At 45.5% G+C, this 10,736-nt stretch overlaps 1 protein-coding gene across 1 annotated transcript; it reads right to left on the minus strand.

Annotated features, from left to right (window-relative positions):
• Positions 1–4,522: 4,522 nt before the first annotated feature.
• LOC148590809 (uncharacterized) lies at positions 4,523–10,426 on the minus strand. The gene is made up of 6 exons (XM_088538465.1): positions 10,371–10,426; positions 9,334–9,397; positions 6,970–7,137; positions 6,410–6,540; positions 5,320–5,428; positions 4,523–4,643 (listed from the first exon to the last, which is right to left on the minus strand). The coding sequence occupies exons 1-6, from the start codon at positions 10,424–10,426 to the stop codon at positions 4,536–4,538; spliced, it is 636 nt and encodes a 211-aa protein (XP_088394591.1). The 3' UTR covers positions 4,523–4,535.
• Between the last annotated feature and the right edge of the window lie 310 nt (positions 10,427–10,736).

Consider the following 10,736-nt stretch of genomic DNA (forward strand, 5'->3'; position numbering starts at 1 on the left):
CTGCTGTCCCCTGGCACGTGCCACATAGCTCTGGATATGGATTTAATCAGCAATGCAGCTGCCCCAGCTGTGCTGCCAAGCGCAAGGAGCATCATGAAACTCCCATGCCTCTTCTCTCTGTCCTCCATAGCAACAAGGCAGCATCATTCAACTCCACCCCAAAGGAAAAATAAATCAAAGAAAAGCTAAAACAGAGCCGCATATGGGTCCTACAAGAACTTTGCATTGCACTGGCAAAGAGCTTTTAAATTGGGACTCAGAGCCCACTCACTGCCTTCTGCTCCATCTTTTGCCTTGTAAATTCTGCTTTCTCATCGTTTCCCCAAAAGATTATGGATCCCTTGAACTTTGAGACTGTTTAATCAGCACAATGCTGCCTGGCACCAAAGAGAAAAGCTCTTCCAAGGACATTTTGGAGGCTGTTCAGCCCCCTCAGAAATCTACCTGGATGCTGTGTTTTCACTTGTATCCTTCATGGATGCTCCAAGGTGAAAATTAACATTTTTAATAATATCCGCCTGGTCCCTTACATGTGGAACAGACTAACTACCCCTAATGGCTACAGAATGTCACCCACCCACAGGTGTAAAACAAATGAAGGTCAAAATCCTCTTTTTGAGGCTAGATGTATTATACTGATTGGCAGAGCAGATGCTAAACAAGCTGGAAAATATATATATATATATTTATAATGTTAAATACAAAGTGGAGAGGAAATCTGCAGGCTCTGAGGATGGATTTCACACTCCCTGCTGAAACCCATGGGCCTCTGCATGTGTCTGCAAACCAAATCACTGTATTTTTCCCTAAAGCGTATCAGGCTTTTAACCAAGGCATTGCCACCATACAGGGCGGATGCTGATGTGCAGTTTTGCACCCTTTTTATTACACACATGAGCCATCCCTTGCACAGGGTCTGGAGGGTGGCCAGGGACGCGGGGTCCAACCTGAGCCCCTGCACAGGCTCTGCTGCCCCTTCCCAGTTCAAAACTTCTCAGTTCTCCCCATGGGGCTGGAAGTGAAATTCGTGGTATTCATCCTTAAGATGAGACAGCCGCGCTATTTTCCTGCATCTCAGGGGAAACCTGCTTTGGAGATAAAGGTAAGCTGCAGAGATTGCACTTTCTTTATGTAAATATGTGTCTAAAATGAAAAAGCTGAGGGATTCTGAAAATTGCTTGCCAGGTGGGTACCCAGCTTTGTGCACAGAAAGTGGCTCTGAGGAGATGGTGACTTGGGTTCATGTGCCAGCATGCTTTTTTCAATATAATATTTCTCCCTGGCTGCTTGAAGCAAAATAAAATATTGCATTCCAGCCTGCACTGCTCAACTCTGTCCTCGCTCTTCCCAAGGGAAAGGCTGAGCAGGGAATGCTGTCCCGCCGTTAGGATAGTTTGCTGCAGGACATGACTTAGGGGTTGTGCGTAAGGAGGGAGCAACTCCCAGCATCCGCGGAAGCTGTTTTTGCTTTCACATGTTCTCCAAACTGCAACATCAGCCACTAGGAGTGATTGTAATTAGCACATTACTAATTCATCGGGCTCTTTTCACTTACAGAAAGTCCCAGGTCCGTACCTCCTCTATGAGAGCTGCATTGCACACAGGCATGCAAACCCCTGATTTTCTGGTCCGGTCTCACCGGTGCTTTCTGATAACCATGGTCATGCCAGGGAGCACAGAAACCACAGGGGAGCCCATCAAATCCCTGCAAAATCCTGCTCGCAGGCCAATCTCCATGCACCAAGCCCTGTCCCTTAGGGAATCATCATGCTCCAGCCCTGGGATTTCCACACGGAAAAGTTCCTCCATGTTCACGCACACACACAAGGCATGGAGCCAGTTAGACCAAGGTAGCTTGAGGTTTGTGTGCCCAAATCCTGCTCAAAGCGAAAAAATAATGAGATGTTCAGATATTTTTAGAGCACTGAGGTCTTCGGGAGCCACCTGCTCATGGCAGTGGCATGAGGTATTGCATGACAGAGGTATTGCAATAAATCCTACAGCACTAATGGCCATGCAGCTGTTTAACCAAGGCAAATTGCTTTAGTGATACCTCAGTGCATTAATGAATAATACAGTAATTAATTCAAATTATTGAGCATTGGACTTGCTAGGTTAGAGTGACTTGGCTCAGACCCCAATGGGACATAGGAAATGTCATGCAGAGGGAACAGATCCCTCTACTAAGCCAAATCTTTATCACATCTTGCTTGAAGATGAAGCTCCCTGGAGAACCCAGGAAACAATATAATTTCCCCAGATCTGCAGCCACTTTCCAGCCCATGGGGGTAGTTCACCAGCATAGATGAAGGAGAAGAGATTTCTAAAAAGCACAATAGTGCTTTTTAAATTCCTTTAGATAGTCAACAAAAATCCGGAGAGAATGCTAGGAAGAGGAAGCCAGAAGAAATTTCTCCTGGCTCCCCCATCCTTTTTGCAAAAGTCCTAAATTTTTGATAGCAAAAGGATAGAAACAAGGGGTCATTAGAAACTTCCTGAGCAGGTCAAAAGAGAGGCAAAAAGAGCAAGAAGGCTGTATTTCCCATGGCAAGCTGTTAGGCATTTCCACATATGTTAAGCATTCCACAGATTAATTCATTAAAATGGCAAAAATCCTACAAGAGAGAAAATCTTTTTTCCTCCTGGCACAGAGAGATGAAGAGTGTGGAGAGAGTTTGAGCCCAAGTTACTCATTAGGCTGATTGATCTTGGGGACTGTTGTGACATTAAAAGGAATAATCTCAGGAAGTTATTATCCCTTATTAATTTGAATTAATATTCATTGCTCCTTGGGAGGACCCAAAAGCAACTAGAGCATCTGGGACCTCCAAAGAGGCCCATCCTCACTGGCTCAGAGAGGGCTGATTTTTTCCTTTTCTTAAGGAGGATGGGTCATGCAGCAGCACTAGTCAACAGGGATTGCCTGCTCCAGGCAGAGGGAAACATGGAAAAAAGATTGGAATAATCACAGTTAATTTCCTTGTTCTCTAAGTACAGCTGTGGTCACCTGCTTTTCTGTTTGAGCAGGGAAGTTCAGAATACGAGATGAAATTTGCTTCATCAGCATCAAAACAGCAACCCTTTAAGTGCATGTTAAAATGCACAAGGGCCATTTAGGAATTAAAAAATAGAGAAGGACCAGAGCTGCTTCCAGTGCTTAATCTCAAATGGGCAATAACCTTGAGGAATCCCTTGAGGGATTCCTAATCCAGAAAATCCAGAAATCCAGAAAATCCAGCTAATCCAGAAAACCAAGTCAAAAAGAGCCCCTGTTACCAGCACAGGAAGAAGCGCCTTGGCAGCAGAGCCTTGTTCGCTCTTTTCTTGTCCTAGGTTGTTATTTTTAATTTCCTGAAGGAAGGAATTTTGGGAGGAATACTATGGGGAGCACCCGTCACCTCTCGCACATCACCCTGCAAGCCAGAAACATGGACTGTGAGCACCAAAATGTGACAGGTAGGACATCCTGAGTGCACATGAGTTCCTCATCCCAACTGGGCATGCAACATACAGAAGTGCTTCAGCTCCAAAAAATGCTCAGGGGAACCCCCCCCCAAAAAAAAAAAGAAAAAAAAAGAAAAAAAGAAGCTACTGAACGGTCACAATAACAGAAGCACAAATCCAACATGATTAGACACAAAAAAAGCAAGTCCTCAGCATGCTACTCCCGATCCATCCGTGGATACGGATGGGTTTTGTTCTGCTGCAGCTTGATGGTCCCCTGAGGAGCTGTGAATGATGCATCCCCCACAAGCATGAAGCAGGGGCGTTCTCCTGCCTTAAAGTTTAATTGCTTTATGGAAATGTAACTCTCAATATTGCATTAGGATCTTTCCCATCTGCTAAACATCAGCTCAGAGAGGTTGGTGACGCTTTAAATGAAGCTGTGAAGAGATGCGTTTATTGTAGATGTAATCAGACAGCTGTTTTATTATAAATTAATCAGCATAGTTCATTAAAAGAACCCAGTTTTAGGAAAGCAGGTATTAACAATTAATCCTGACCAAAGCCACAACTAAACAGGTGCTGGGGAACTCGCCCCAAACCAGAAGATCAAAAAGAAAAACCAGAGAGGTACAACAGGATCAGAGGTAGAGACACAATTGACCAATTTGTTATTTTAAAGCATATTCCAGACCTCTTTCCCCATTGCCCCAATCACTTTGGCCAACCCTATGGTCATTAGAGGAACTCTGTGGCCTCAAGTGATCCCTGATGTCTATTGTGAAGGTGACACTGAGGTGGCCATGCAGAGCTGGGCCTGTGCCGGAGGGTCCTGCACCAACCCCGGTATCTCGGAGCTGAAATACAGAGCTCTTCTCTGCTGAACCCAGCAGCCAGGACAGGGGCCATGGAAAGCATCCCCTGGAATTTCCATGGGAGTTTTCACAGCTTGTATTGAGCACTTTTTAAGCAATTAAGTCCTTGCCCTGAGAGAGTTGCAGGGAGAAAGATCCAGAGTTAAATGAGAACAGGTACACATGCCATGTGTGCAAAACACTGATTTCCTGCTGTTAAAATAAGTCTGTTCTGGATCACTGTGGTGTCTCAGCAGCTGCCTCCTGATCCCTCTCTGCTTCAGCCCTCCATTTGGCCTTCTTTTCTGTATTCATCCTCAGCAGTGTGTGATCCCTCTTAGCAGCCTTGGAAAATAAATGGCAAAAAATCATTGCAGAAAAACACTTCCCATTGATAAATTTCCCCTTCTTTGCACCACTTGATTTGATATCCCACTGTTCTTTTTAATATTTTTGTAATGCAAGAAGTTAATGTATTTCCTTTCTTTACCAAATTGCCAGCATTTGTAGCTTGTGATTAGCAGAACAAAAAAAAAAAAAAAAAAATTCACACCGTGTATTGCATACAGAGGTGCATGAGCAGCTAGGGAAAAAATGGTAGGAATTTTAGTGATGAAAACTTAGATGCAGAGAGATCTTGGATTGCTTTTTTGGTTTCCATCACCACTGTTTGCTCAGCTGGTTTTGGACTGATTGGTGCTGATGCATTTGCAGCCAGCTGACGTTATCCAAGTTATTCCATAACCTTTGGACCAGCCTTTTCCCCGAGATATCAGTATCTATCCAGTGCACTGGATTATAACAAAGTGGGTCAAGAGGGACGTGTTAACCAGCCAGTAGCACTTGCCAAAGCCCGTGTGTCCCCCAGAGAGCATGACAGTGCGAGTCCCCTGCAGGTATTACTGGTATGGATTTTTTTTTTTAATTACTTTTTAAAGAAACCCCTGGGTGAGACAGTGCACACAGAGCCCATGTGCTCCGTGGAGACTTTCCCTCACTCCAAAAAGAAGGAAATATTCACCTGTTTGCCTGAAATGACCATGGCCAAACAGCCCAGCAGGGTCAGCGCGATCATGATGTAGCAAACTTTTATCCTCACGTTGTTCCTCGTGGCGTCGAGGACCTCAGACCTGCAGAGAGCAGCGAAATCTGGCTCGTTCCAGCTACTTATATGCAAGGCTTTTCTGCTCTCTTTCTTTGCGTGCTTGTAGGACTCAAAAAGACAGGCAAAATTTGGCCAAACTCCACACAGGTGAGGTCTTGTTATTGTCAGCAGTGACACATAGAATCACAGAATGCTTAAGGTTGGAAGGGACCTCATCCTGCTCCTGTGCCTTCATTTAACACCCGTGAGAGTGAGTGGACCCAGAGATGAGCCCCAAGCTGCGTAACAGACCCAGCTATTGCTGACAAATCCCCACCACCTCCCACAAGTGGCTGCTGACTTCGGTGACAGCTGATGCTTGCAAGGGACATCAGCATGACAACCCGAGTCGCTCGCAAAACGGCATCCAGCTGTGGCTTTAATCACAGCTGCAAGGGAAACAGCACCTGGAAGAGCCCCCAGGAATGTCACGAGTCAGGCAGCATCAGGTCTCTGGCAGTGAATGGGAAGCCTTTAAGGAAAAACACCCCAAGAGGGACATGAGTCCAGGGGCAAGGAACTCCCAGCAGACGGCTGCCACCAGCACTGTTGATACCCCAACTCTCCTATAATTCGTGCATTAGTATTAGTTAATCATTAAAAATTGGCAAAACACATAAAACCCCAAATTAATATTCTGCCCTGCTGACTTCTGAGCTAAATTCACTCATTTTACAAAAGATGTGAAGTTTCTGCTTCAGCATGAAGTTTCTGACACCTGAAGTGACCAAATCCTTTTTATTTCACAGGAGGTGACCAAAACTTTGTGCTCCCAAGAGTCTGGATTATTTTGGGGTGCCTGTAGCAGCCCACTTAAGCAATGCCAGCAGGGCAATATCCCCCTTGCCTTGTGAGCAGCCTCCTGACCACAACCAGGCTGGAGTTTCATCCATGCAAATCCATGCGGTTGCATCTAAAACATCCAGACAAAAACAGGGTCCCCCGTAGGGAACACAGATTTACTCACGAGATGAGCTCAGGAATTTCCTCCTCCCTTTTAAAGCGTCCTGCCCATACTAACACCTTCTTATCGAAATTCGTAGGCCTTCGGTCATTTTTAAATGGCTGATAATCTGTAGGAGATATTACAAAAGCAAGCTGTGAGCAAAGGTTCAAAAGGAGGTAGATGGAAAAAAAGCTACAGCAAAGTGGGAAAAAGGGTTGAAGGTTCATTTTTTCCTATTCCTAAAGAGCCAGATGTAGTTTTTAAATATCAGTAGGATCCAGCAGATCAACTATTGGCTCAGCTGTGAGGTTGAATGAAACGTTTTCAGCACTAGCCCCGTCCCAGGAGTGGGAACAGAGGCAAGGGCTGCTGCAGTGCATCTGATGTCAAGATAATGTCACCGTGCAGCATGGAAATAATGGATGGAATGGACCCCAGGACCAGACTGGTGGCAGGAAAACTGCTGCTAGAATAGCGCAAGCAACAGCCAGCCTGAATGGAGCAAAGCAGCAACCGGGCACCCACCTGGATTTGCACGCTGGGAAGTGGCATCCCGAGCGCCCCTCGTCCCGTCACCAAACCCTCTCCTGGCACAGGGAGAGGGAATTGCTGCCCAAGGGTCCCAGGCACGCGGCAGCCACCACCGTGGCCTGGACCCAGGGGCCAGGAGCCTCCGCAGCATCGCGCACGGGAACGCGGAGCGTCGCGCGCTCCCGCGTCACCGTCACGGGTACATTTATTGCCGTCACCTGCCAAAAAGCCACACCTTGGAGTTACGCAGCCAGACCCGCTCCAGCAAGTCCCCAAGAGCCACGGAGCATAGCAATAGCCACTTAAAGCTTGTTTTCTTACTTTTTCCTATGTTAGGGCTAAAATACGGCACTGTTTTCACTGTTTTTTCCCCTCCAAAGACAGGCAGAGTAACTGCTAACCCCCCCTGCCCATTGAGCTGCTGGAGCTCTTGGTTGTTTTTAGCTAAAAAAATAATTTTCTTGCAGATCAATTGCATCAAACAGAGCTTGATGAAGAAGAGATACCCTGCCGTTGTCTCAGAACAACCACGGGGCAATAAAGGGAGAAAAAACCTGTAGCAATCTTGAACTAGAGTGAAAATATTTCTTCATAAAGATTTTGTATGTGGGGGAAAAAAAAAAAAAAAAAAAAAGAGTTGTGAGCAGCAAAGCAGGGCACTAAAAGTCCATTTTCTTGGAGTGATCTCGAAGGGCAGAGCTACTCAGCCAGCCGTTCCAGCCTCCCAAGTGCTTATCTTGGGAGTTATTCACTCTCCGCATACAGTGCAAGCCTCGCCCTCCACGCTTATTTGACTAACCCCTTGGGTTCGCTTGCTTTCCAGGAGCAAAAAGCTGCTGTTTGTGATGATAAATGCAGAAGGGAAGCTCGTCTTGCAGCCCCGACAGTCCCACGTGCAGATTAGGGAGCTTTCCTAGAGATATTTTTCAGATGAGCTTCAAACTGTTAAGCTAAGAAAAACACATAAAACATCAGCTTATGCAGTATTTGCTAGCAATCGAATGCGGACATGTAAACACCACAGTATATGCAGAGCATTGAATTCATGCTGGATGTTTCCCCATCCTGGCAACGGTGCTAAGCAGAAGACGCCCCAGAAACTTGGCTATTTTATCAGTTCCGCGTTGCTGCTCCTGCACTTTGCACTAAACTCCACCCGACCGGTCAGGAAATGGAAGCGCAAACTCCACAAGCCCCATTCAGCACATGGGAGCATTTACTGCTTCCACACTGGAAGGGATTTTCATCCAGGAAGAACATTTCCATTCAAAAGAGCAGGAGCAGCTGCCAAAGGAAAAGCGTTACAACCTATTTCATAGTACTATCAAATGCAATATTGCAGAACCCTAAGTGCAAGGGGAGGAAGGGAAGGGAAAGCAGTTGGAGATGTTTGCAAGGATGCTCGTAAGGGCTGCAGTGATGAGAGATGTGACACAGATGCAGCTCAAGCTACCCAGTGCCTGGCCCAAGGAAAAACACTACTGTTTATAGAGATGTCTTATATTTTTCAGGACATAAAGTTATTGATACTGAAGAAAGCAGAAACTCATGGCAGTGGTAACTGTTTTGATTTTTTTTTCCCCTCTTTCTTCATGAAAACTTCACAGTGCATCTGGGCACACTGCAATGCATTTAGCTTAATTTTCTTGTAATTCAGTAAGGCAAATTAGATCCATTTCCAGATTAGGAATGCATGTAGAAAACAAATGTCAGTTTGAGCTTCCAGCTGCAAACAAGCGAAAAAAAAAAAAAAAAAAAGAAAAAAAATCAGCAGAGCTGAGCGTGCTGAAAGAAGCAGAGGATATTCACGTCCTGTTCATGATTCTGCAGTGCAGAGATGCCTTGCACAGAAGGGGAACGATGAATTTGCAGGGAGTATTTGCAGGTCCACTCATCCCCTCGCAGAGCCAGCTGAGGCCACATTCAGAAAGGCTCCTAAATATCAAGGATGCTGTAGCTGGCTCAGTGCCAAAATTACATACTGGCACCAAGGTCACCTGCTCTAATGTTTGCTGTCCACTTTAGAAAAAGAGAAAGAAATAGTAGTGGCCCAGCACAAAAACAGCAACCAATTTGGGCTTGGAACCCCTTTTTGCTTTGAAAGGTATTCTCTGAAACACTCCCAGCAAAAGGCACTGCTTTTACCCCACATCAAGGCTGAATTTAAAGAGAAGGAATTATCGTTTTTATTGCGTCTCCTTTCTTCTCAAATGCGGAGAAAATGGCCAGGTTTCCAGGCCTGTGGTGCTTATCCACCCAGGGGTTGCCAGTTGTTTCCTCTAAAAGCGGCACCAACTAACAGCTATATTAATCCCATCTGCTGCGAACGAGAAAGCACTTTAGGATTTATTACACCAGCATTTGGGAAGCATGGAAAGACAGACAAGTCCTTGAGAAACCACAAAAGGAGTTACCTGTCCCTGAATTTTACAGCCATCACTTGCACTGGGGATGCTCGGCATAGCAAGGTGAGTTTGCCTGCAGTATAAAAAAGCAATAAAAACTATTCCCACCACTGTGCTGGACCAGCCTCCAGTATTCCCTATAAATTTTGTCTGGAAAAAAAGTGCAAAAAATGCTTATTTTGCAAACATCATTGCTTTGGCTGGTATTTTATTAGAGAGAAGAGGTTGACTTCTTCCCAAGTATCTTGCTTTGGTCTATCAAACACAGGCTGTAATGGAATGGAAGCTGCTTTACCCTCACTCTATTGCAAAGCAAACAGGGACTGCACCCACTTTAGGCAAGGGAAGCTGTCGTCTGCTGGTCTTTCCCCTCCTTTGATATACCCCAAAACCTCTGGGGACCTGGCCCTCCAAGGCCACAGGATAAAAATCCATTGCTCTTTGATTTATGGTTGATTGAGAGCTGTTTTTCTCCCACACTTAATTCTGGTTATTGCCAGTCTATTGCAACACTGGGTAACTTCAACATCTGTTCCTTTGCTTTTAACAATTGAAGGAAAAGGCACTTTGAAAGGCTGTATTCATTCCCCTAAAAGCCCAGGTGAGACCATCTGCACTTCTCTTTGCAGCTCCTGGTTAGTTTTTTAAGAGCACAAAACATTTTAAGATACATATGCAAAAAGAGGCATAGAAGCATTCAATTAAACAGCGACTACTTATGAACTTGCTCTCCTGGGCAGTGTCCTTAAAAGCAGGAACCTTAACACTAGGCTTTGTTTCACTTGGCATAAAAAGTTTTTAAAAACAAGAGTTGTGATGAGAAGTATGAGAGAGAATTCCCTCAAAATTCTCTGCCTTCTTCCACTCTAATTAGATGTGCAGTGGAGCTCACCCTTGGTTCCCAGCGAGATAAACAAGCAATCCTGAGACTGTGGCTCATGAAAGTCTAAGCGAGTCAGGAAATATTTCTCCTTGCAACCTCATCTTCGCTGGCAGCCCAATTTACACACCGAGAGCCAGGAATTGCTTGGAAACATCTCACTTACCTGCAGCCTCTGGACCCCTGGAGCCAGCACTCGGCAAGCTTGGGTTCTCCCTGCATCCTCCTGGGACAGGGAAGGGAACCTGGAGAATGTAAATGCTGCTAATGGAAATCTACAGAAATTAAGAGCTCCTAAACTCTGGCCAAATCAAATGGGGGATCCAAACGCATCCGTATGGCAAAGCTGCAATGAGATGGTGTGCAAAGAGCCCTGGAAACACCCCCGGCACAGAGCACTAACTGTCTGAGGACAGCAAGTTTCATTTCTGATGACCTTGAGCATTATCCACAAAAACAGGGCGCCCAGCAGGAGCAGAGCAGTGTTAGTGAAGGAACTTTCCTCACCCTTTTTAACTGCGAGTCCCATCTT

This window comes from Tinamus guttatus, unplaced genomic scaffold (assembly GCF_059628265.1).
Source record: "Tinamus guttatus ecotype Peru unplaced genomic scaffold, ASM5962826v1 Tinamus_guttatus_pri_ptg001087l, whole genome shotgun sequence".
In the NCBI taxonomy this organism is placed as follows: domain Eukaryota; kingdom Metazoa; phylum Chordata; class Aves; order Tinamiformes; family Tinamidae; genus Tinamus; species Tinamus guttatus.

Bases quoted from the DNA above. Each gene is read 5' to 3' on its own strand.
- LOC148590809 (XM_088538465.1), bottom strand. From the start codon at position 10,426: ATGCAGGGAGAACCCAAGCTTGCCGAGTGCTGGCTCCAGGGGTCCAGA. The intron at 9,398-10,370 runs GTAAGTGAGATG...TTTATACTGCAG, and splicing joins CAGGGGTCCAGAGGCTGCAG to GCAAACTCACCTTGCTATGC. The intron at 6,541-6,969 runs GTTTGGTGACGG...CTTTGCTCACAG, and splicing joins TCTCCCTGTGCCAGGAGAGG to CTTGCTTTTGTAATATCTCC.